The sequence below is a fragment of the Bos mutus genome, chromosome 4, assembly GCF_027580195.1.
Source record: "Bos mutus isolate GX-2022 chromosome 4, NWIPB_WYAK_1.1, whole genome shotgun sequence".
Lineage (NCBI taxonomy): Eukaryota > Metazoa > Chordata > Mammalia > Artiodactyla > Bovidae > Bos > Bos mutus.
Window position 1 is genome coordinate 37,017,373 of NC_091620.1, and position 27,612 is coordinate 37,044,984.

Below are 27,612 nucleotides of genomic sequence, written 5' to 3' on the forward strand. Positions count from 1 at the left end.
TGTGCTAAATGTCTTGAAATAAGGATGAACAGGAAGCTGTGGAGAGGTGGATCTTGGAGACTGAAGCAGAAGTGACAGATGCCAGAGGGAACAGCATGGGTAAAGGCATGGCACCATGCGTACCCACTATGCATGCAGGGAGGTCAACACGGTTTGGAGATGAGGCTCGAGAGAAAGCTGAGGGGGGTCATGAAAGGAATCTGGATTTGATACTTTCAGCAGGTGGGGATGAGAGGAACATGCTTATTTTTTCTAATAGCTAATTCCTGGTTGGGCTTCCCCTATGGCTCAGCGGTGAAAAATATGCCTGCAAAGCAGAAGACTTGGGTTTGATCCCTGGGTCGCTCCCTTGGAGAAGAAAATGGCTACCCACCCCAGTATTCTCGCCTGGACAGAGGAGTCTTGTAGGCTTGTGAGACCATGAGGTCTCACAAAGGATCGGACATGTCTGAGCAACTAACATGTTCACTCTGGGTTAGGGTTGTCCACAGATCTACCAGAAGGCCCTTGCAAGAGCTCAGGTGGGAGTTAAGGCAGTGGTACTGGAGGGGGAGAAAAGGCCCAATCAATACTGATGATGTGAAACTGACCAGGATTGGCAATTAAACAGAAGGAGGAGGTAAGCTACATGTTCTCATCAGGACAGTGGCTATTAAACATGGAGAAATAGGTATATTGTGATGTCATACACACAGATTGAAAGGAGAAAGACCATGCTTAGGTGGGAATGGATTCACATTAATTTGAGTGACCATTATCAGCAGTATGTACACACAAGGTAAAATGGCCACCACAAAGTTCCAACACAGATATGGAATTCATACGGAGTTCTGAGTGATGGAGCCATCATGGTAAAAATGGCCACAGGACTGGAAAAGACCCTCTAGGATTGACCCAATAAACATGACCATAAGTGTCCTGGAGGGTCTCCCAGAGAAGACTTATATTTATGGGGCAAGGACAGGATGAGGCACAGGGCTGGCCAGCTGAATAACTGCAGTTTTTAAAAGCATATTCATAATTCTAGGACAGCACTGAAAAGGCTCACAAAAACTGAGAAGTGAAAATGTTTCACACATACCTACAGGCACAGGAACACTTTACTGATTAGTTTGGATGTTACACACTAAATTGAAAGATTAAAGAAATGAAATGTCAAAATTATTTGTTGGAGCTACCTGGTCAAAATGTTTCGTCTATCTTCCAGTAAGTAAAATACTGGAAAATGCATTAATTATTCAGAACATGTGAAAAAAGCCTTCTGTTTATAATCTACTATGATGAGACCATACCTGTTCTCCATACTCATTAAAAAGAACATTAAAACTTCATCTAAACACTGAGGGAATTGGAGGGACATAAAAACATGAACATATCGTACATGTAATATATATGTATATATTTTATGCACATAAAATATGAACCAGGCTCCTGTTTTGTAACTAATTTCTAAAAGTTTTTCTTTCTAGTTGAAATGGTACTCGCTTCCCAATAAAGAGCTGATTACTACTGTCTTAATTTAACATTAATATTGTTGTCATTGTTGTTTAGTCACTAAGTCATGTCTGACTCTTTTGCGACCCCATGGACTGTAGCCTGCCAATCTCCTCTGTCCACAGAATTTGCCAGGCAAGAATACTGCAGTGGGTTGCCATTTCCTTCTGCATGGAATCTTTCCAATCCAGAGATCGAACCACAGTCTCCTGCACTGGCAGGTAGATTCTTTACTGCTGAGCTGTCTGGGAAGCCCTCAATATACTACATAGAAAAATTAAGAGTTAAAAATAAAGTTTGCTTACCTTAAGCTGTCCAATTTCTTTAAATTTATAAACTTCGTATTCCCAGAGTGCTGCATTTTTCCCAAGAATTTTCTGGCATTTGCTGGTTGTAAAAAACATCCCAGGGAGAAAGAAAGTATAAATAAAGAAAATAAACAGAGACAGAATAAGCAGTCATTTCCCCCAGTGGTTTAGATAAATCTCTTATCCCAGAGTTTTGACAAATTTCCATCTCAAGTGCCAATGAACATAAAGGTATTTATTACTGGTACTCACTTGACTGCATGTGAGTTGATGGAAATCATGAAAATACAAAATACTTATACATAAAGATGAATCCCTTTCAGAAGACTTTGATAAGGGTTTTCCCAATGATTTTCCTGTTCTGCGTTTCCTACTTAACCAGATGAATGCTGCTAGTTTGGGGACCTTTTATGCCTTGAAAAAATACCATCATACTTACAAGTATCCATTTAAACTAATTCTTCACTGGCTTTAAATAATGTACTACAAAATCAGTCTTTAGAACATTAGAATTCTACCTCAGTGCATAATACGGAAAAAAATGTTTATGTATGAATAAAACTTTGATTTACACATCAAAGAAACACATTTCCCTAAATCAGGGAACAAAAATGTAGGCCTGAAGACTATTTTTCCAGGCTGTCTTATAAAATGGGTAAAATCTCAGACTGTTCATGTATTTTGAGACCTCTTTCATTGAGAAAAATATTTTTCATTTGGTAAAAATGAGACATTAGGTGGGTAAATAACATATATCAATTCATTCTGTGGTTAAAACTACTACTATTCAAAACTACCTGTTAGAAAAATGTAAAAAAAAAAAAAAGTCAGTTGTAAAGAATGACTTCTTTGTATTGCTAATATGGCTCAATTCTATTTATATTAACAAATAGTTGTGAAAACATCTTGATTACCGTGCTGCTATATCATACTCTCCTCTTGCCACCAGGTGGTTTATATACGCCAAGCCGATGTCCTAGGGAAAATGAAATGAAGGAATTTCCTAGTTAACTGGAATGCGTGGAGACTGAAAAAGTTGGCTTAAAGCTCAACATTCAGAAAACTAAGATCATGGCATCCAGTCCCATCATCATGGCAAAAAGATGGGGAAACAGTAGAAACAGTGGCTGACTATTTTTCTGGGCTCCAAAATCACTGCAGATGGTGATTGCAGCCATGAAATTAAATGACACTACTCCTTGGAAGGAAAGTTATGACCAACCTAGATAGCATATTAAAAAGCAGAGACATTACTTTGCCAACAAAGGTCCGTCTAGTCAAGGCTACAGTTTTTCCAGTGGTCATGTATGGATATGAGAGTTGGACTATAAAGAAAGCTGAATGCCGAAGAATTGATGCTTTTGAATTGTGGTTTTGAAGAAGACTCTTGAGAGTCCCTTGGACTGCAAGGAGATCCAACCAGTCCATCCTAAAGGAGATCAGTCCTGGGTGTTCATTGGAAAGACTGATATTGAAACTCCAACACTTTGGCTACCTGACGCGAATAACTGACTCATTTGAAAAGACCCTGATGCTGGGAAAGATTTGAAGGCAGGAACAGAAGGGGACGACAGAGGATGAGATGGTTGGATGGCATCACCGACTCAATGCACATGGGTTTGGGTGGACTCTGGGAGTTGGTGATGGACAGGGAAGTCTGGCGTACTGCGGTTCATGGGGTCGCAAAGAGTCAGACACGACTGAGCAACTGAACTGAACTGACTCTTAAGAAAGATTAGTTCCATGCAAAAGCATCTGCATTAGAAGCTTAACTCAATATATGTAAAAAAAAAAAAGAAGAAAAAAAAAAACTTAGATTTTTAAGTTCTACTTTATGTACAAAAAAATCTTTTGTGGAACTTCTTCCTAGATGGCAGAAATGGTAGAAGCCCATTTCTCTCTGTTTGCCTTGTCCCAGGAAGGAAATATCCAGGCATGATCAATGTAGAGGACATGCCCATTTCAAGAGTAAAGGGAAATACCCAAAGTTCTTAGTTGATTCAATTTTACTTTAAGGACGACTACGTAGGAAATCATATTCCAAATCTGTTGGAACTACAGGATGAAGAAAGGGTGACTAACTTTATTTCTCTGAAAATCACAGATCACACTGTCTATAGTGAGTCTACAGGTTCAGAGAAGAGATGCCTCCTTTGCAGAGTCAACTTGTCCAACCTTTGTTCCCTGTGTTCCTTTAACCTTAACCTGATTTTCTCTCTTTCCCCTTATAAGCATGTTAAATGTCTCTCTTACACAAAATACCCAGGACTACCAAAACCTGTCCATGATGTCACAGTCCCCACCTGCAGTCTTGAATCTTTTCCACTTTGCAGCAAGCCTAATAGTCTCTATTCTACTCAACTTCATCATCTCCTATTCACTTTCACTCTGCAAAGCATGTCAAGAATAAATAATACATGTACGGAAAATGTACTTGTCACTTTCATGTTACCAAATCCAATGCACAACTGACTAGCTAAGCTTGTCTTACTTTTGACCTGCTTACTTCAATTATACACTTGTACTGGCAGGACTACTCCATTTCTAGATTCTTCCTTATTCTCTACAATTGTCAATGAATAAGTTCCTGAGTTATTTTCTTTGTATACTCTTTGAGAATTAGGCTATTTTGAAGAATTTTAAACAGAAGTTTAAGGTGGGAAAGTGCAGGGAAAAGGAATCTGCATTGGAACCCAAATAGCCACAAAAGACTAATCTTCTAATCTGCATTTGTCAGCCAGGGTCCTGGGCTAGATGATCTCTAGAGATCTTTCACACTCAGAGAATACCATTTCTTTTCTGGCTTTTCATCCGCACATTCATTGTCACAGTTAGCAAAGAAATGGTCTTTTATTCACAATATTTTTCCAGAGTCCAAAATGTAATAAAAATGTATCTGATGTCCTAGATTAGTCACCATAACAAAATAAATTGGGTCTGTTCTTAATGGAGACATGGAAGCAATCTAGCTTTACGAAACTATTCTCTTGATCAATTTCATAATAATGTGATTTTACCTACAATTTAAAGAAACTTCCCCACACATAACTGGAAAGCTTTGTATTTAAAGGGTATTTATAAATCCAGTTTCCAAATTACCTGAGACTGCCTCCTAGCAGGTGTTCAAATTTCTTGTTTACAAGCAGAAACTGATCTAATAAAATGAAATATTCTGACCTCACAGGCTAGAGAATTCATGGGAAATAACTTCTCAAAATGTAGGAAGAATCTGTTCTCAAATTACTTGCAGTCTCATAACTTATTGAAAGGTAAAGTTATATTTCAAATAGTAAAATTATATACTTACCAGAATCTTATGTCTTTTAATGTTCTTTTGGCTAATTTCAGCTGCCATCAAAGCTTCCTATGTTTACAAAAGCATGACAAAGGAGGAGGGGGAAAAAAGGGAGCGGGTAGGAAAGAAAGATATTGAGGTTATAAACACTATATTTATTATGTTTTAAAGTTATGGGCTACATAAATAAGCCCCGCTTTCCCATGGCTTTTGCTTCAAGCACAGGAATTTTTAATGTTATGGTTGAGTGAACCTCACTGAATTCAAACTGAAACAAAAGCAGTCAACCAAAATGAAGACTTCTCTTATTTCCATGTGAATTCATTTCCACATTAGGATACTGGAATCACATTTCAGACACAAATTAAAATACAACAAAATCTCCTAGGTTCAAAGAACAACAACAAAAAAATCCATCTGTCATTCTAAATCTGTTTGACATGTTTAACCGAGGGGCACTTTTCCTTTATGAAACATAAAATGTAACCTATATACATACATGTAGGTATAACTACAATAAGATTTTGAAAATCTCTGATTCTATTTTTATTTTATTAAGTTTACAATGATTAGTTTACCACAACTGTTTGAAACCCTAATTTATTTCTTTAAGAAGCTACTGGATTCAAAGCTATCAAGGTAACAAAGGTTGATATTTAAACCTTTAAATATCAATAACAATAAAGTATCAATACTTGAACTCCAATATTTGGAGAATCAATACTTGGACTCCAAAGAGTTTATATATTATCAACTGCTTTCAATACTTGGATTCCAAAGAGTTTATATATTATTCAATAAAAACATTTCTTTTCAAATCATGTCAGGTGGTTACAAACTTAAAGCACCAAATAAATGGACTATTTTTTGTTTTTTAGCTAACTAGCAGATAAGCCTCTCCAGAGAGCTTCCCTAACTAAACCACCACAATGGTGCTTTTGCAGCAATTAAAATGTTTTCCTTTTTTTAAAAAAAAGTCATGATGGGACATTATACTCAAACTAGTCTGACCCAATACTCAATGAAGTGGACAACATCATTTTATCTAAAAAGACAGTTCAAACCATCCTAAATGAGTATAATTTGATAGCTTTACTTTCACATATGAACTAAGCACAGTATAAATGAACTAAGCACAAGATAAATTATTTCACTAAAATATTCAAATAGTTGATCCTGAAATACTAGCTCAATTTTATTTTCCTTAAAAAACCACCAAATAAACACATCAGTAGGCTGGATTTAACCTACTCCCTCCCTCCATCGCCAACTCTTCCTCCACTGACCAGTAAAGCCAGTCAACCTCCCTGCCATCTTTATTCCCTCTAATTTCTGAAAACCATAGTGGAAAGTTATTAGCCTCCGACATATTATTAGCTTAGAGCATTCTAGTTGACCAGCATGAAAGATTTATTATAAAAAATGCTTTTATCCTCTTTATGTTACTGATCTGTCAATACTTTGAAAAAAGTAAAAGCAAAACTACTTCATATTTCTTCTTTTCAAGAAGCCAGTCGATGTGGTCATCTTGGTCTCGTTCCTTCGCTACAACAACATCCCTTGGACTCACGATGTAAAAGAGTGACTCGCCTTCTGAGTACTCTAGAGATAAGAGAAGAGAGGAACAACTTGGGTGACTCAATAGGAGAAACCTTGGCAGTGGTTTGGGAGGACTTGGTTAGACTACCCAACTTTAAGACTGAGTGGGAAACTCTCCTACCTTTGAAATACATGTGTTTGGCTGTGTTTGAAGAGGGTGGGAGACTAGAGGTGAGAATGTCAGAATCTATTTCAGTGTTTTAAAAAATATTTACATGTAAAAAAATTTGAAACAAAAAAGAAGGAAGAGAAGGAGGAAGGAAAGAAGAGAAGGGAGGAAGGAAAGAAGAGAAGGAAGGAAGGAGGGTGGGAGGAAATACCAAAAAATCTTTAAAGAAGTAAGGAGGGCTTAAAAATTATGTTTCATAATTAACATTCTGACCTCAGTTGAAAGTGTTGAAAATTCTTGGTGTCTATTATATATAATTTATCTACTGTATATAAACTTTATTGATGGGCATTTACGGCACTGTTCTATTTTTACAGAACAATTACGCCCTACAGTTGGCGATAAATGTTTCCTCCTCATCAAGGTCAAGGCCATCTAAAGCATAAATGACAGATGCCCCAAGGCCTGGGGACATCATCTATCACTGCAGCATGTTGTGCACAATGCCGATGGTAAGGGTTTCCTGCAGAATTCAATTATAAAATCTATTCGGAAGGGTTTCTAAGTGTGCAGCCAAGTTTGCTTTAAGGAGAAATACCTCGACTGGATGCATTCTCTTGTGAGTCATATTTGCTTTTTTCTAAGTCCAGAACAGACACTCCCATTTCCCAGTTGATCAAGGGCTTCATATAAGAAAACTCAGATATAGGATATTTCTTCATTTCTCTTGACCAAAATAAATGACAATACTCTCAAAATATGTTAATTGTTTTTAAAGAAGGAAAGATTGTCTCAACAGCCAAAGCTGTTCTATTTTTTCATCAATGTATTTTTCAAGAAAAGAGTAACACCAAAAGACCCTGGTGCTGGGAAAGACTGAAGATAGAGGATGAGATGGTTGGATGGCATCACCAACTCAATAGACATGAGTTTGAGCAGGCTCTGGGAGTTGGTGATGGACAGGGAAGCCTGGTGTGCTGCAGTCTATGGGGTCGCAAAGAGTCAGACACCACTGAGCAACTGAAATGAACTGCAAATACAGATGCCCCTGGTATGACTACAGAGTAATGGTTCTCCTTTTATTTCCAAGCGGTGACTAAATGTATTCATTCATCTACTCGACAAATAATAGCAAAAGTCTAGTATGTACCATACACTCTTTCAAGCTCTGAGCATTCAGCCACAGAAGGACAATTTCTCTGCCAACCCAGAGTACACCCGAGTGATATGGCAACCACAGAACCATGCTGCTTGACATCACTGTAAGTCAGGTGTCACATTAGTTAGGACAGGAGACCAAATGTAAGAATGAAGACCACAAAGCTTCCTTACCTTGGTCTTGGCCCCATCTCTACCCCTTCCTTCTGCTCTGGGAACTCAAGCAAGTTCTCCAGCATCTCTGGGCCTTGGCGTCTTAATTTTCAACATGTCCAGATTAGCTCTAAGAGCCTTTCAACACCTTGATTTAAACTTCTGGTTATGCTACTCAGGTGAAGGGGAAAAAACAAATATAAGAAATCACATGAGTCAGATCCTTGATCTCTCTCACCTAAGTGATAATCTCTACATTCATTTTCCTGAAAGCCCCTCACGGTGAGAGCATCAGAAGAAATCTCTTCACAAGTCTCCGAAAGTGGCTGGATGATATCCAATCTGGGTCTGGCGCAGTATTCTCTTTCCTGGGGAAGGAAGAAAGGCTCACTGGAATTACATTTCTATAAATGATACAAATTAATTCTGCTGCTACTGCTGCTAAGTCGCTTCAGTAGTGTCTGATTCTGTGTGACCCCATAGACGGCAGCCCACCAGGCTCCCCTGTCCCTGGGATTCTCCAGGCAAGAACACTGGAGTGGGTTGCCATTTCCTTCTCCAATGCATGAAAAGTGAAAAGTTAAAGTGAAATCACTCAGTCGTGTCCGACTCTTAGTGACACCATGGACTGCAGCCTACCAGGGTCCTCCATCCATGGGATTTTCCAGGCAAGACTACTGGAATGGGGTGCCACTGCCTTCTCCGAAATTAATTCTAGGTAGCCATTATTAAATGCCTTGCTTTGATAAATTTGGCAGATATTAGCTCTTCTCACCAGCAGCTGTGGATAGCTTCAGCAGTGGTTTATTCTGACCTTTTGTATGTATTGTATGTATGTATTATATTGTAATGAGATATACAGAATAGACAGCACTGTACCATGTCAGCAGTCACGGCTGGCTACTGAACACCTGAAAGGTGACAACTATGACCGAGAAACTGAGTTTTGAATTTTATTTAATTTTCATTAATTTCAATTTAGATAACCCCATGAGGTTGGTGACTACAATTCTGCAGTTCTGGACCAAGACAGAAGGGGAAAATATGCTTTAATGAGGGCCTATGACAATTCCACTAGCTTAGTAGGTGACTATCTACAGATTACTCTCCTGAGTCCTTAAATCACCCTTGGGAAATATTGTTCCTCATTTTGCAGAGGAACGAACTGAGGATCAAAAAATTTACTGAGGTTAAAGTTATGTAAGTAAATGGTAAGACTGGGATTTGTGGAAAAACTGGGACTATACTTGCAATCAAGTTTGTTTTACCGTAAAGCTCATGCTCTCTGGGTATTCAGCACAGGGGCATGAAACATGTACTTGGACTATCTTCCAAAGCAACAAGAGCTAAGGCAGTGTGGCACTGTACAGAGAATGCAGATGAAAGAAGCAGCGTGAAAGAAGTCCAGAACGACCCCTGAATCTCCAAGGTCCCTCAATAAAGCAGTAAGCCTCACAGATCCCTTTGATCAATTTTGTTAGGTTAACTGAGAAACCATTAGGTTAGTACTGCATTTCATACGTTTAAAGCATTCAAAACTTTAACGAACAACTGCAAAAGGTCAACTGGTGGAAGAAAAAACCCCAGTGAATATACAGGATAATTGATCAGATCTGTGGAGAAATGACAAATATCTTAATTTGAAAACAACAAAAAAGGAAAAAAAGATTTGAGTATTTTTAAAAACATTAACAGCTGTTAACAATGACCAAAAAAAAATCAAAATCAGAATCAAAAACAGAAAAAAAGATTGAACCAAACAATGTTAAAAGAAAACCACCTGGCTAGACCATATAAACAGTTCCTTCATATGTAAGAAATCCATCAGCAAAGTGATGGGTGAGAAATCCATATTCTCACTATTTTACAACTTTTGTTCACTGGTCAAACAGCCCTGCTTATGTGTGAACTTCCAGGGAGCAGGAATTTGGTCCTGTTGACTTTTTTTTTTTTTAAGTCTTTATTGCATTTGTTATAACACTGCTTTTGTTTTATGTTTGGTTTTTGGCTGTGGAATCTTACTTCCCTGACCAGGGATCAAACCCACACCCCCTGTACTGGAAGGTGAAGTCTTAATCTTACTGGCCCACCAGGCAAGTCCCTGGTCTGGCTGATCTTTGATACTCCATGTGCAGCACCATTCTTAACACACATGCGCTTTATTAATGAATGAAAAAAAAAAAAACATTAAGCTTCATAGATTAGGTTATATCAACGAAATGAAATAGGTCACAAGCACCATAAATAATGATGGGAGACTGCACAGCCATATGCACAGAGAATGGAATGATGCTCCTCAAAATACAGCAACACAGAGGAGCTTGTAACTATCACTACAACCATGTGGGGACAGGCATGAAGGTCAAAGATATGATGGGAAAAATATGCTGGAGTAACATTAAGCCTGGTAGAAAAAAATTTGTTTACTGTTGCATTTAACCTGTCTATTTGATATGAAAAGTGGGGAGGGCATAGTTGGCCCCAAGCATGCTTCTTTACTATTTCTGCCTTAATTTTATCAGTTCATTTTGTGCTGAAGGATTTCAGGTGTCCTTTGGTGGTACAGAATACGAAGAGGTATGTACACCAACACACACATTTTTAAAACATCTCTAAGACGTTCACTTCTTCCTCTGAAAAAAATTCCATTTTCTAATTTGCTCTTTGAGGTTGGCCTTTCTTGGGTTTTACTCCTTTCCAATATTCTCTTTTATTAGCAAAGGTTTCCTTCCTTTCCTTCTTTTTTTGGTCAGTGGTTTATTAGGCTTTCCCTTTTTCATTTTACTGCCTCTTTCCTTATGTCTTTCAACCACATTCTCAATCCTCCCCACACTCCTCATCAAAAAGCACTGTATTTACTCCCTCAGGAGCCACTGCTTTTCTTTCTTTTCAAAAAAATAAATAAATAAAATAATAATAAACTGATGTCCTGCACAGGGCTAGAAGCCAGTCCTATTGATTTTAGCAGGTTTGAGTGTTCACTTAAGTCTGCAGCATCCCATTGCCTAGCAACATCGGCACCCAGAGCTCCAGGTTACTATAGCGATGGCTTCCTGATATAAGAGCTTGCTCAGAGGAATGCTGGAGAGCAGCTACCACTTCAAAACTGGGACTCCCAGGGTTTTTCTCTCCATTTTATTCTCTGCTGTTTGAAAAAGGGGAGAGAACACAGACAAGGGGAACCCACTCACTGTAGAGGGCTAGATGATCAATTGTGTTTCTTTTATACACAGCATCCAAAAGAAAATCCTTTACAATAAACTCTCCTTGTTTATACCCTGAAGCCACCCCTAGCCCCTTCCTAGCAGGACCTCTGGACTCTGACAATAAAGACAAACTAGGAATGCAGCCGACCTAGGCTTCAAAGAAAGACTCAGTATGCAGGGCCCTCCACTGGACCCTATAACAGGCTTCATTCCAAAGTCATGTATAATGAAATGCTGATTCTCTGCTGCTTCCTATTAGCTATGCGTTTCATACCATCATTTGCACTGATAACTGAGACTTAGCAAGAATCTAATTTCCAAGCAAGAATCAAGCTACTCAGAATCACTAGGCCATTGGGAAGTAAACAAGTATGTCTGGACCACAGGAAATAATGGACTGCCCTCTCGGTAATTCACTCTAACCACAGGGACCTCTGCTGATGCTGCAGATCAACTTCATCGCTGTCATTTCAGTTAATGCACAGTGTCAGCTTAGTTTCTTCGCCTTTCAGCAAGAGGAAATCCTTCATTCCTTTCGACTGAAATACCAGGAGAGATGGAAAAAAATAAAGAAAAATTAAAAAGAAAAAAAAGAGACTCCCTTTTGCTTGGCAAAAGGAACAAAGGCAACCAAGGAGTGGAGCTTCTGAAAGGTAAATACATTAAGTCTGCAGGGTAATCTCTGTCCTTGTTTTATAGGTCAGGAAGTTCTGCTAAGGCTGGATCTGAGTTCTTCCATGGCAACAAGATCTGGGGGAAAATGCTACAGATGAACCTGCACTTCCCATTGTATTTTAGGTAAAAATAATTACCGTTTTTTCAGAAACCTCCTTTACGTAGGAAAGTACAACAAGCTGATCACAGAGAGGTGCCAGTCCACTGATGTAGAATTCAGTTTCAAACTGAGACACTGCAAACAAAAGGGAGAGAAGATTCATCATTAATAGCAGCAAAAAGCAGCACACAAAGGAAAAAAACACATCTACTATGAATGCAGAATAGACTCATTTTAGAAATTTAACATAAAGGTGACAGAGATAAACATACTTTCTTGATGATAATCAGTATCAGAAAAAGATATCTGGGAACTTACACTTGAAAAATTCTTTTACAAACAATAAGCAAACTCGACAACAGTAGTAAGCATGAATGGTGAAAAGTGACATTACCTTGTTAGTTTAAAAATGACAGCGTTAAGCCCCATGAAGACACTTTGAAATCCATAAAATCCAATCTAAATTATTCAGTAACAATTTTAAATTTAAAAAATTAAATATTTTAAATAAAAAATACTATTAATGACAAAAATACTTCTAAAATAATTTAAACACCAATTTAAGTCTTTCACAATTAGGGCATTACCATGGCATTATGGTCATGAGAAAAGCTCTTTGTAATTGTGAAACTATTAATACTCTTAACATTTAATAATCATTTTATCTAAACTCTAAAATAAAAAAGTGTAGATACAGATAACATGATGATGAAACTGATGCTAATTCTGCAGTATTAAATAAAGGTCAGAGAAAATAAGAAATTCCTCTTTTCTTTTAAAAAACAGTCATTAAAACTTAGTTCTATTTCTTCTATTGCATCACCTAAGAATATAGATTTAATTACAATAAACCGCAAAGATCTTACAGACAGCTCAATTGTAGAAGTACAAATACTTCTATAGATGATTCTAATGACTAGCTGTTGTACTATTTATAACAAATGACTGTTTAAGCAACTAATTTAGGGGATGGTTTGTTACACAGCAAAGCTAACTGATACAGTATTAGTACCAGGAAAAGACTCTTCCATGAATTATACATTGCACTGATAAGATTTATTTGGGAGTAAACTCTCATTTGAACACATCACATTTTCTAAGAATTTCTTGATTCAGTTCTTATCCACAGTTCTGTGGTATCTGCTTCAAATTTAGTTAACTTTTATGATAAAATGGCCATCTTTTCCAAACCAGGAGAACTCAGTGTAGCATACTGGAAACAATATTGAACATGGAGTCAGGAAATCGGAGTTGTAACTGCAGTTAAATTAAACATGGACAATTCATTTTGATTTCTGCTGATATAACTTTTCTCATGTATAAAATAAAGATATCAGAGTAGAAATAAACCCATAATACAAATAAAATGAGGGGTTAGTGAATTTTTCTTCTTCCTCCTCTCCATTCTCCTCATAAATCACTTAGTGTTACTTGTCTCTGCTTATCTTTAATGCCTACTCCTTATACGACTGTTTTCAAAATTTAATTTTCATACCAAAATGAAACAGGATAATAAACAAAAATAGTTAATGTCTCTTTCCAGGTGGCGCTAATGGTAAAGAATTTGTCTGCCAGTGCATGAGATTTAAGAGACACAGGCTTGATCCCTGGGTTGGGACAATCCCCTGAAGAAGGAAATGGCAACCCACTCTAGTACTCTTGCCAGCATAACCCCATGGACAGCGGAACCTGGCAGGATACAGTCCACAGGGCCACAAAGAGTCGGACACAACTGAAGCAACTTAGCATGCACACAAACAGTTAACAACATAAATATGAAAAGGATAACATTTTTAAGCTCTGTCCTTGGTTGGATCACATAGGTAGTCAGGGTGCCCTGAACAGAACCAGATGGTGTAAGTCCAAATTGTGCAGCTCTGCCATGGACACTTTTTCTTCTCAACCTCTGAACTGGAATTGAATATTCTTACCCAGCCACTTAAAAAGAGTTTTGCTAAAGTGCTAATGTGATAAATATTCACATGAAGCATGCTCAGAGATGAGCATGTCCATTGTGTAGCCAGACACTGAAGGTTGTGAAGAAGTTTCCCCAGTGCTATGTGTGAATGTAGCGTGTGAGCAGGGACAGAGTAGGGTTGGAATGTGCAGATGCTACTGATCAGTGTGGGGCCACACATGACCTAATGACCAGACAGGTGTGAGTTTCATATTCTTGCAGACATACAGGCCTATTAACAGGAGGTTTTGGATGCCAGTACTCCTGAGGTTGCTTAAACTCTGTTTAGTAGAGTGGGACTTGTGTTCTTCTTTACTAAATCACATTCCATTACTGAAATGCTCCATATCCAGTTCCCTTACCAGCAATTTGGGTGAAGATCAGTCAGTCAGAGGTGCCACAGAGACTGCTTCACGGGACTCACATGGAGCCTTTGGGGTGCCTCTCTGAAACAGGAACCCACAGGAAAGCATCATCTAAGAAATTGTGGGTGAATGAGGTATTCTCCCCACTTGAGATGCCAAATGGGCTGTTAGCCTCACTGCCAAGAAGTATCAGACAGTACCCATCCTAAAGGTAACCAAATGCACATCAAGGCCTTGATATATATGCATGACTCATAAGACACAGAACAGAAAAGTTAGAAAATAATTCTACATCCTGATTTCTGTCAAGAGCTTGGGTTAAGACTGAATTGAGTTAATAATGCATAAAGTTTCCTATTATTTAATTAAGAACAAAATAGAATATCTAAGATGTTCTTAAACAAGGCAATAATGTGAAGAAGCAGATATCTATTTCCCTCAATTCCAGATACTGTCGCAAATGCTTATTTGTTAAGAGCTAAAGCTGTCTATACTTACTAACAGAAAATTAGTAATAATCTAGGTAGAAATGACATGCAGTGTCTAAATGACAAACAAAAAACAAAAAGAAATGTTATTTATGAAGAAAAGATGTGGTATATAAAAACAGCATTGTTAAGATTTCCAGAGGCACAGTTAAGCAAGTTACCACCATTCAGAAAAAGTTGTAATTCAAGTAATTCTTTTCATTTTATTAAAATGATTTCAAATCAACAGAAATCTTATGGAAAACAAAACTGCAATTACAGTCACACCCACTATGAGTTATAATTTAAGAATTCTTAAATAGTGGCTGCTTTTCTTAGCTTTGAATATTCTACCACTTAGAAATTCATCTCCATGAATACCCATTAGTAATGGTATCATGTAAAAAAAGGATTCACATCCTAGTTTGAGGTCCTAGTTTAGGGAAAGGTCTAGTTATTCTACACTAAAAAAAGACACTTCAGGGACTTTCCTGAAGGTCAGAGGTTAAGACTCTTGTGCTTCCAATGCAGGGGATTGACCAGTTTGATCCCTGGTCAGTGAACTAAGATTCCACATCTCATAATGTGGCCAAGAAAAATAAAAACAGCAAAAAAAAAAAAAAAAAAACTTTTAGGATGAACCATGGGGTTCTGTTTTACTACTTACTAAGGTAACAGAACAGGACTGTTTTAGGATCCATCACGATTCAGTGTATTCTTTATACTAATGCTAAATCCTTGAAGGGCTGGTTAGAAACAGTGGTGTCAGAACGAATAGAGAAGTACAAGAAATATTCTAAATGAACAGATAACAATGAAGAGAGTTAGAGAAAGAAACACTGGATGGTAACATTTATTCTTCTAAAGAACATATGTAAATTATGTACTGTTTATCGACCAAATTTATAAATGTCTTCATGTCATTACTGCCTTTCTATTTCAAAATTTCTATAGACTGATCAAAGTTTCACTTATTTTCCCTGAAATATATTTTCCAAGAGTTGTCATAATTTCAATGAAAAAAAAAAAAAAACTCATTAAAGGAAAATAGTTTGAACATAGGTGGTTTATGGTTCTCATACCACAGAATCTTTCCATTATCTGAAAAAGATAAATCATAAAGAAAAAAAAGACAACTTCTGTTGGAAAGCACTAAGACAAAATAGAAAGCAAAAGCTGGGGAGCAAGGGGGAAGAAGAGAAAAATGCAGAATTTCTAGAGAAAGCCACAAAAGACAGTAGCTATACTGCAGATCAAGGAGGTGTAGAAAGTGAGTTGATGGTTCTAGGGCCCTGCAGGAACTGCTCTGGGGTCCCTGAATTATGGTGGAAGTAAGCCAAGATACCCAGGTTCCATCCTTGAGTTGGGAAGATCCCCTGGAGAAGGAAATGGCAACCTACTCCAGTATTCTTGCCTGGAGAATCCCATGGACAGAGGAGCCTGGTGGGCTACAGTCCATGGGATCGCAAAGAATCAGACACGACTGAGCGACTGAGACTTCCACTTTCAAGCGAAAACAACATGACAGCTGCTGCACAGCTTTCACCCTGATGGAGACAGAGTCACTGTGCTCTACTTTATTCAGGAGGATAAAGCATTCCTACACGTATTGTAAGAAATTATTCAAGAAAAGAAGAGATTCTAAGCAGAATAAGAGAGAAGGAGAAAGAAAGATTCAGAAGGATTATTTACATAAAAACTGTATTCAAGGAGTTAATTGGATCCAGAAAGAGGGCAATTCTATACAGACCCAATCTAGAAGAGAAGCTTCAGATCTTGATCGGTGCTATTCAACAGAGTATTAACTTAAGACAAAAACATAATTATACATGTAAGTTTTTCTAGTAGCCATATTTAAGAGTAAAAAGAGATGAAATTTTAAAAAATATTTTATTTAATGTAATATATCAACATACAACTATTTCAAGCGAAAACATAAAAAAATACTGAGATAATTTACTTTTTATTTTCACACAAGTCTTTGGAATCCTAGACACAGCACATCTCAGCCCACATCTGCCACATTTCAAGCACTTAATAGTTAAAAGTGGCAAGTAATTACCTTATTGGACAGCACAGGGTCCAATTATAGGGTCCAGATACCCTATAATTTTTTGTCTTTAAAAATCAAGTAATTTTACTCAGGTATATCTTGATGATATGCATTTGGGTTATACTTTTCATATACACACTGTACTATTTTAATTTACAGTTTCTAGGTTTTATATCTATTTTGTATCTGTTTTAAAACTAGTTTCAGGAAATTTCTCTTGAATTACTGTTTCTGGTATTTACTCCATTTCCTTGTTTTGTCTCCCAGGACTCTTATTTGCAGGCTAAACTACCTTTGCCCATCTTCAGTATTTATCATTTAATCAAAAATATTTTTTCCCTTTCAATTCTTCAATTTTTATTGGAGTACAGTTTTGTATGAAGGTCAAGAAGTAACAGTTAGAATCAGACATGGAACAAGAGACTGGTTCAAAACTGGGAAAGGAGTACATCAAGGCTGTGTATTGTCACTCTGATTATTTAACTTTTATGCAGAGTATATCATGCGCAATGCTAGAATGAATGAAGCACAAGCTGGAATCAAGATTGTCAGGAGAAATATCAATAACTTCAGATATGAACATGACACTAACCTAATAGCAGAAAGTGAAGAGGAACTAAAGAGCCTCTTGATGAAGGTGAAAGAGGAGAGTGAAAAAGCTGGCTTAAACCTCAACATTTAAAAAACTAAGATCATGGCATCCAGTCCCATCACTTCATGGCAAATAGATAGGGAAACAATGAAAACAGTGAGAGACTTCATTTTCTTGGACTTCAAAATCACTGCAGTCAGTGACTGTAGTCATGAAATTAAAAGATCCTTGTTCCCTAGAATAAAAGCTATGACGAACCTGTCTGTGTGTTAGTCACTCAGTCGTCTCTGACTCTTTGTGACCCTATGCATTGTAGCCTGACAGGCTCCTCTGCCCATGGGATTTTCCAGGCAAGAATACTAGAGTGGGTTGCCATTTACTTCCCCAAAGGATCTTTCCAACCAAGGGCATGAACCTGGGTCCCCTACACTGTAGGCAGATTCTTTACTGTCTGAGCCACCAGGGAAGCCCTAAATATTAATATACTCCTTGGAAAAAAAGCTATGACAAACCTAGACAGCACATTAAAGGAGCAGAGACATCATTTTGCCAACAAAGGTCTGCATAGTCAAAGCTATGGTTTTTCCAGTAGTCATGTACTGACGTGAGAGTTAGACCATAAAGAAGGCTGAGCGCCCAAGAATTGATGCTTTCTCATTATGGTGCTGGAGAAGACTCTTTAGAGTCCCTTGGACTGCAAGAAGATCAAACCAGTCAATCCTAAAGTAAATCAACCCTGAATATTCATTGGAAGGATTGATGCTGAGGCTGAAGCTCCAATACTTTGGCCACCTGATGCAAAGAGCCAACTCACTGGAAAAGACCCTGATGCTGGGAAAGATTGAAGGCAGGAGGAGAAGGGGATGACAGAGGATGAGATGGTTGGATGGCATCACTAACTCAATGGCTGTGAATCTGAGCAAACTCTGGGAGATAGTGAAAGACAGGAAACCCTGGCATGTTGCAGTCCACGGGGTCGCAAAGAGTAAGACACAACTGAGCAACTGAACAACAGTTGCTTTGCACTGTTGTGTCAGTTTCTGCTGTACAGGTGAGTCAGCTACACATATACACACACACCCTCTTTTTTGGATTTCCTTCCCACTTAAGTCACCACAGAGTACTGAGTAGAGTTCCCTGAACTATACAGTAGGTTCTCATTAGTTATTTTATACACACTCCTTATTTGTGATTAAAATCTTTCTCCTCTTCCGTTTCTCTTACAGTACTATCTTTGCATCTATTTGCTCCCATGTTCCTTCCAGTTTAACCTTTATTTCTGAAATAATTTTTTAATTTATAAGTATTTTCTGAATTCTGTCATCTCATTTGAAATTTAATTCTGATTTTTGGTGTTCTTCCATGTCTTCTGTAACTTCTTTCAACTATCTTGTAGCTTGTTATGAAACAGTAAATTACAGTTGTGATCTATTTTGTGGGTGTTTCTGTCTGGTATGCTTTCATTGCTAAGGATGTTATTCTGTTTCTTATTAATTTTTTTCTTAAACCTTAGCAGAGGATTTGAGCTTTGTACTTTTTCAGTGCTTGTTTTTAGATAAAATCAGTCACTGATCTCTTGGGAGAAGGCAGGAACTGGGGTAACTCTTCTAACCTTGAAGAGTTCCCTCATTCAGAGTTTTCATGTAGTTTTAAAAGTGGTTCCTTGCTTTCTGGCTCTGTCCCCTCCCGGCTTTCATCTGGACTTTCTCTTTCTTTTAGGGCTTCCCAGATGGCCCAAAGGTAAAGAATCTGCCTGCCAATGCAGGAGATGCAAGAGATGAGGGTTCGATCCCAGGATTGGGAAGATCCCCTGGAGGACGAATGTCAACCCACTCCTGTTTTCTTGCCTGGAGAATTCCATGGACAGAGGAGCCTGGCAGGCTCCAGTCCATGGGGTCAAAAGAGTCAGACATGACTAAGCACAATGGCATAATCTCTCTTTCATTTCTTCTTGCTCATATTGCTTGGGATTTATCCTCCTGCATAAAGCCAGCCCTGGCAGGAAGCACTGGCCGCTCAACTGTGAGAACTCTGTGGGCTGCCCAGCTGTCTGAACTCTTCAGCCTAACTGCAGGACTTCACCCAGACCTCTCAGATGGCCTGGGGTCTCTTCTAGAAAACACCCACTGGCTGTTTTGGCATTCTCTTGGGGTTCTCTTTAGAAGCCCCCTTGCTCCCTCTGCCATCTCTCACACCAATTCTGGAACCGCAGTGGTTCCTGTGGCTGTTGGTGGGTTTTGTCATTTGCATGCATGTTGGCATTCCTAGGGCTACCTTGCTGTAAATATTGTCTATGGGTTTTTGGTTGTATGATCAAGTTGTTCCATTTTTCTGGGAGAACTCAGGAGGATGGAAAAATTATGCAGCCACAACTACATCTTCCTAGAATCCTCCAAGCACAAAATGTTAATGTATCAGGGTTAGATATCAACTTGATATAAGCCAGGGCCAGGATTATAGTCACAAACACATACTATCATTAGGCCATCAACAGTGCACATGCTGTAAGTTTCTGAATGACTGCGTCTGATTGAAATAAAAATGAATAAGACAGAGACTTCTTGTATCTTGAGTTTTATATCTCTGAGGGTTATCAATAACTTAATTGAATAAGGAATTACTGAGCACAAGAAGATACTCTTCTAGAAACATCAGGAAGATGAGTTTGCCTCTGACTTAAGAGAGACTGTGAGTCTAGCAGCTGAAGAAATAATTAAAATTCCATGTGCTATGCAAGAATGGAAATAGGTGTAAAGCAACAAAGAGTACAGAGCAGGACAATTTATTCCCAGAGGGGAGGAGATGGGCATGGAAACAATAGCAATTATCATGACTATATATGCCTGTTTAGGGCAGAAATAGTGGTTATACGTGAGAGAACAACATTTCATTAAATGTTCATTCAAAAAATTTTCATGAAAAAAACTTCATTTAAAAAAATATTAGGAATCCAAATTGGAAAAGAAGAAGTAAAACTCTCACTATTTGCAGATGACATGATCCTCTACATAGAAAACCCTAAAGACTCCACCAGAAAATTACTAGAACTAATCAATGACTATAGTAAAGTCGCAGGATATAAAATCAACACACAGAAATCCCTTGCATTCCTATACACTAATAATGAGAAAACAGAAAGAGAAATTAAGGAAACAATTCCATTCACCATTGCAACGGAAAGAATAAAATACTTAGGAATATATCTACCTAAAGAAACTAAAGACCTATATATAGAAAACTATAAAACACTGGTGAAAGAAATCAAAGAGGACACTAATAGATGGAGGAATATACCATGTTCATGGATTGGAAGAATCAATATAGTGAAAAAGAGTATACTACCCAAAGCAATTTATAGATTCAATGCAATCCCCATCAAGCTACCAACAGTATTCTTCACAGAGCTAGAACAAATAATTTCACAATTTGTATGGAAATACAAAAAACCTCGAATAGCCAAAGCGATCCTGAGAAAGAAGAATGGAACTGGAGGAATCAACCTACCTGACTTCAGGCTCTACTACAAAGCCACAGTTATCAAAACAGTATGGTACTGGCACAAAGACAGAAATATAGATCAATGGAACAAAATAGAAAGCCCAGAGATAAATCCATGCACCTATGGACACCTTATCTTTGACAAAGCAGGCAAGAATATACAATGGATTAAAGACAATCTCTTTAACAATCGGTGCTGGGAAATCTGGTCAACCACTTGTAAAAGAATGAAACTAGAACACTTTCTAACACCATACACAAAAATAAACTCAAAATGGATTAAAGATCTAAACGTAAGACCAGAAACTATAAAACTCCTAGAGGAGAACATAGGCAAAACACTCTCTGACATACATCACAGCAGGATCCTCTATGACCCACCTCCCAGAATATTGGAAATAAAAGCAAAAATAAACAAATGGGACCTAATTAACCTTAAAAGCTTCTGCACATCAAAGGAAACTATTAGCAAGGCGAAAAGACAGCCTTCAGAATGGGAGAAAATAATAGCAAATGAAGCAACTGACAAACAACTAATCTCAAAAATATACAAGCAACTCCTACAGCTCAACTCCAGAAAAATAAATGACCCAATCAAAAAATGGGCCAAAGAACTAGACATTTGTCCAAAGAAGACATACAGATGGCTAACAAACACATGAAAAGATGCTCAACATCATTCATTATCAGAGAAATGCAAATCAAAACCACTATGAGGTACCATCTCACACCAGTCAGAATGGCTGTGATCCAAAAGTCTACAAACAATAAATGCTGGAGAGGGTGTGGAGAAAAGGGAACCCTCTTACACTGTTGGTGGGAATGCAAACTAGTACAGCCACTATGGAGAACAGTGTGGAGATTCCTTAAAAAACTGGAAATAGAACTGCCTTATGATCCAGCAATCCCACTGCTGGGCATACACACTGAGAAGGGAAAGAGACACGTGTACCCCAATGTTCATCGCAGTACTGTTTATAATAGCCAGGACATGGAAGCAACCTAGATGCCCATCAGCAGATGAATGGATAAGAAAGCTGTGGTACATATACACAATGGAGTATTACTCAGCCATTAAAAAGAATACATTTGAATCAGTTCTAATGAGGTGGATGAAACTGGAGCCTATTATACACAGTGAAGTAAGCCAGAAGGAAAAACACCAATACAGTATACTAACGCATATATATGGAATTTAGAAAGATGGTAACAATAACCCTGTGTACGAGACAGCAAAAGAGACACTGATGTATAGAACAGTCTTATGGACTCTGAGGGAGAGGGAGAGGGTGGGAAGATTTGGGAGAATAGCATTGAAACATGTAAAATATCATGTATGAAACGAGATGCCAGTCCAGGTTCGATGCACGATACTGGATGCTTGGGGCTAGTGCACTGGGACGACCCAGAGGGATGGTATGGGGAGGGAGGAGGGAGGAGGGTTCAGGATGGGGAACACATGTATAACTGTGGTGGATTCATTTTGATATTTGGCAAAACTAATACAATTATGTAAAGTTTAAAAATAAAATTAAAAAAGAAAAAAGAAAAAAAATGTAAAAAAAAAAAAAATAAAACAATAAAAATAACAGCAAAAAAATATTAAAAACTAATGTGTATTAGATTGTCAAAAATAAAAATCAAGATTTTATTTGGGTCTGGATAAAAAGATCATCCTCCAAATAATTCACAACTAGTTTATCTCAATAATATCATTGTCTTCAACCCTAAAGAATAATAAATAGTCTTATTATGTGTACCTATGAGCTGTCTTATGAGATGTATTAACCTTTTCAGAATAATTTAGTAAATCCTTATTTATATCTTTCCCCTATTCTCTTTCAATTGACTTTATGAAACACGAATGTTTTACTCTTCTGACTGTTAAAAGAAACTACTGTTGTTCTCTCTCACTAACAAAATATAACAGTCATATTAATAATAGCTTCCATTTAATGAACATTGCTGACAAGCAGGATGCTGAATATATTACAAACATGATCTTTTTTCACCATGATAACTTTATACTTATCTTAAAAGGGACTTGAAGCTCAGGGATGATAAGTAACTTGACTAAAGTCACTTAAGTAGAAGGCAATAAAAGCAGGAATTTGAACTCTTACTTTCCCCAGATATAAGTCACACTAGAAAACATAAACAAGCCCACAGAGGTGCCAAGGTTCCACCATGTTAGCTGGAACGGGAAAAGTGAGGGGTCTGACAACTTGCTGCCACTTCTGCTGCATGCGGCAAGGGTGCCGAGCCCTTCTTTGGCATTTTCCGTGCACTGAAGCACAGAGAACATGTGCTGACTTTTATTTTGGGTTCTTGTTTTCCCTTTGCTGGTGCAAAATGCCCATTAGCTAGATGTGACCTAGAAGGATTCGAGATCTTCACTGAAACTAAATAAAGTGATATCCTATAATTTTATTTAAAGCTTTTTTTTTTTTTAATGTGGACTCTACAGTCTTTATTGACTTTGTTACAATATTGCTTCTGTTCTACACTTTGGTTTTTTGGCCGCAAGGCATGTGAGATCTTAGCTCCCTGACCAGGGATTGAACCCACAGCCCCTGCATTGGAAGGTGAAGTCTTAACCACTGGACCACTGGGGACATACCTTTCTATAAATTTTGGTTTCTATGATTCTTCAAAAAAGAAAGAAAATTTTAAGCAATTTATCAATAAGAACAATTATCTTCCATTGTCTTATATTCACATATGAAAAGCATCAAGGTCCCTTTATGATAGTTCCTTATTCCCAAGAGACTCTGACTCTTTAGTCACCAGATATTCATAACTGGATATAATGTCCACAGACTCTGAGAAATTTGGACAGTCTGTCAACGTGACCACTGATCCAAGAAAATATATTTGGAAATCACATTTCAACATCCTCAGGATTGATATGAAGCTGATGCACTAAAGCAAAAGTGACTTTACTATGCTTTATGTCAGCAAGTTACAGACAAGGTATAATATAGGGGAGTGAAACAGAAGGAAATGGCTAAAGGACAAAATTACTAAAACATCCAAATCAGGAACCAATATTACACATAGGTCAAAGCCATTTAAGACAAGTTAAGCCTTCAATTTAATTTCATATTTTCGAATCAATATTCAGTACACACTGTGATCACTGTGATCAAAGCTAAGCAGATGTGATTATCTCATATACTAAACTCCAGAACTCACAAAGAAACACCAATGCTGAGTGATTTAATGAGAAGCTGACCACACACTACTTACACCATAGACCAGGGGATGTTCGAAGAACTTGGGTCAAAAGGTTCAAACCAAATAGTTATACTTTAAGTTGTAAAAGGGCTATTTTCAAAACAAACAAAAATAAGTGTTGGTACAGATGTGGAGAAAGTTGGTTGAGATGCAAAGTGTAAAACCATTATGAAAAAGAGTATGGAGTTTCCTCAAAAAAAGTTTCAGATAGAACCACCATATGTTCCAGCATCGTCCTTCTGGGTATCAATCCCAAAGAACTGAAATCAGGATCTTGAAGAGACATTAGCACTCCCATGATCATAGCAGCACTATTTACAACAGTCAAGATATGGAATCAACCCAATGTCTATCCACAGAGCAATGCTTAAAGATGGAATACCATTCAGCCTCAAAAAAAGAGAGAATTTTGCAACAACATGCAACACCGTGGATGAACTCTGAGGATATTATGCTAAGTGATATAAGCCAGTCACAGAAAGACAAATATTACATGATTCCACTTGTATGAGGTACCTAAAATAGTCAAAATCACAGAATCAAAGAGGAAAGTGGTGGTTGCAAGGGCTAGGGAGAGGAAATGGGGAGTTGCTGATCAACAGACATAAAGTTGCAGTTAAGCAAGATGAATTAAGTTTGAGATCTGCTGTACAACATTATACGCATCAGCAATGACAATGCATCATACCCTTAAAAAATTTGTTAAGACAGTAGATCTCATGCAAAGTGTTTTTACCATAACAAAATAAAAAAATTCAGAGACCTAACCACCTGCACCCCCACAAAAGTTTCCAAAACTACCTTGATGCACCAACTAAACTTATGTCGAACACTAGGAAAGCGCACATAAGAGCTTTTCCTCTTTTTCAAAGGGCTGCAAGAATCACATCCCAGTCTGGATGTGATTCCCTTCCTCAGAAACAATTTTGACAGCCATGCAAGGCAGCTAGGTTCTAGAGTTCTCTGAGAAAATAATGAAGGGCTGTCAGTCCCAGAATGCAATAAGGGGATATAACATTTCTGCTTTCTAAATGAGACACTTCACTGAAGCCAAATAAAACAAAAACAAATGTACTGCATTTCCATTTTATCAGGCTATTTGAAGAACAGGTAAGCAGACATCCTCACTGGCATATTTAAAGAGTCTTCATAGAATTTCTACCCCATGGTTTGTATCTGAGTGCCCAGAGCAAACTGCTTTTCATCAGTTACTCTGGCTGCAAATGAGGGCAGGGGTTAGGCGGAAGGCATGCAGGGAAGAAAGCACGGCACAGTAGTTAGAGGCAACAGCTTTGAAACTAGGCTTATCTGGGTTCAGATGCTGCCTTCTCTGCTTTTGAAGTCATCATCTTAAGCAGGTTACTTGATCCCTCTGAACCTCAGCCTCTTTACCTGTACAATGGTGTAATAACCCCTCCACTGGAATCATCATGAAGATTAAATGAAATTCTGTTTGTAATGCATGCAGCATGTGCCTGGTGGTGGGGATTATAAAATGAACAAAATACGCTTCTTACTTCAGGTGCTTCAGATTTCTTACCACTCTTACTGTAAAGAAAATTTATTCATTCTACTTGCAACAAACATTTGAGCCTCCAGCACTGAGAGAGAAGAAGAGGGGGAATGGATAGAGGAACAGACAAGTAATAAAACAAGCACAATAAAACCTTAATTGCAGAATCGAGGAGGTGAGTAAATAGGAACCCACAGTCAAATTCTTTACTTTTTGTATGTTTAATAATTGTCATAATAAACTGTTGGGAAAAAATTAAAGCAGAAGAGAAGAATTAATAGACAGAATCGAACTAAATTCTAAGAGAACAGAAAACCACACAGAGTTAAACCCGTAAGCAAATCACCCTGAACTATCCTGATTCCTGCTGAGACTGTGACATGGAGATAACCCTTGTTACTCTCATGCTCGGAACTGTCCCACTGCTGGAACCTGTGTGTCTGGGTCAGAACACTAACAGGTGGCTGGAGACAGAGACAGTTAGATCTAAGAAGGGTATTAATTTCACAGCTCTCTTATTTCATGCAAAAAGCCCTTCAATTTCCAAATCACCGTTTTCCCAATCAAGAGGCTGCAAATAGAACAATGTACTAAACAGAGCCACAGCATATAGTCAACTAAAGATATGGACTCTGTTTAATTAAAGTGAAAAAGATGTCCCTTGCTTTTCTCCTCCCTATCTTCCTGGCTCCTCTCATTCTACATAGCTTCCCATATAGATTTTCCCTTATTATTTTTTTGAAACAAATTTCCACACGAGATCAAGACTAGGGAGTTAATCGTTAATTCCTTGCATGTAAATTATCTGCCCCTGACAGGAGATGCCCCTCAAATGACACATCAATATTGGATCCATTTCCCAAAAACATAACATCAGCTCCAAATTATCATTCCATTAGGACCAAGGATGACTTTGGTGAAAAGTTTCATCTCTGTGTCTAAATCTCAATGAGAATCAGGACAGTTCAGGGTGTTTGTGCTTAAGTATCTAGCCCAGTATGGTTTTCTGCTCTGTTAGAATTCAGTTTGATTATAATCTACTAATTCTTCTGTACTGAATATTTTCCCCCAACATTTTATTATGAAAAGTACCAGAGGGTTAGGGAGTCCCATGACAAGACAACCAAGTTAAGTTAAAATAAGTAAAGCAGTCATGGACCACAACATATTTTATTTTTAACAATGTAATATGGAAGAATAAATGACATCTAAAAAGTCTTAAGTAATCTTATGTCTTCATGGGTTCAAGACTGGCCAGTAAGCTTCATATTTACTATCAATATTGTCTTTCGCTTACAAGAATACATTAATATCTTATTGAGAGGAATAACTTCTACATTGTTTTTGAGATTCTGCCTTGTAAGGAAGCGCTATAAACATCTGGCTTCTAAGGAATGTACAGCCACAGACATTTCTTCCATCTCAATGCCATTTTCACCTCATTTAGTAAAGAACAGTGGCTTATAATGTCTAGGGCTAAAGCAAATTGTAATCCAAACCCACTAATATTTCTCTTTTCCTTTATCCTAGTCAAGGACTCTTATCCAAACCACTTTGCCTCCTGCTGTGGAAATGGTTTATATTCTTAAAGGTCTGCTCTCAAGAGGGGAAAAAAATGGTACTTAACCACTAACCATAGTAGTAAAATGTCTGTAATGTGATATTGTTGGTACCCACGCAGACGGTCTATTTCACGGAAATTGTAGTACAGATGAACTACACTTTAATAATGTGATCCCAGGGCTGTAGCTATTAGCAGTTGAGGAGCTGGGATGAAAGTCTGCACAGTGATGATAACCACTGTGGTTCAGTGAGCATCTACTGTATGCCACG

At 37.8% G+C, this 27,612-nt stretch overlaps 1 protein-coding gene across 2 annotated transcripts in view; it reads right to left on the reverse strand.

Moving 5' to 3' along the window:
* VPS41 (VPS41 subunit of HOPS complex) overlaps positions 1-27,612 on the reverse strand; it is a 192,973-nt gene that overhangs the window by 36,245 nt on the left and 129,116 nt on the right. For both annotated transcript variants that reach the window (XM_005888154.3, XM_070369337.1), the window contains 6 exons: positions 12,135-12,232; positions 8,355-8,484; positions 6,584-6,699; positions 5,110-5,166; positions 2,717-2,778; positions 1,800-1,881 (listed from right to left, as the gene is read on the reverse strand). In XM_005888154.3, the coding sequence (XP_005888216.1) occupies positions 1,800-1,881; positions 2,717-2,778; positions 5,110-5,166; positions 6,584-6,699; positions 8,355-8,484; positions 12,135-12,232 (545 nt within the window). The remainder of the gene's footprint in view (positions 1-1,799; positions 1,882-2,716; positions 2,779-5,109; positions 5,167-6,583; positions 6,700-8,354; positions 8,485-12,134; positions 12,233-27,612) is intronic.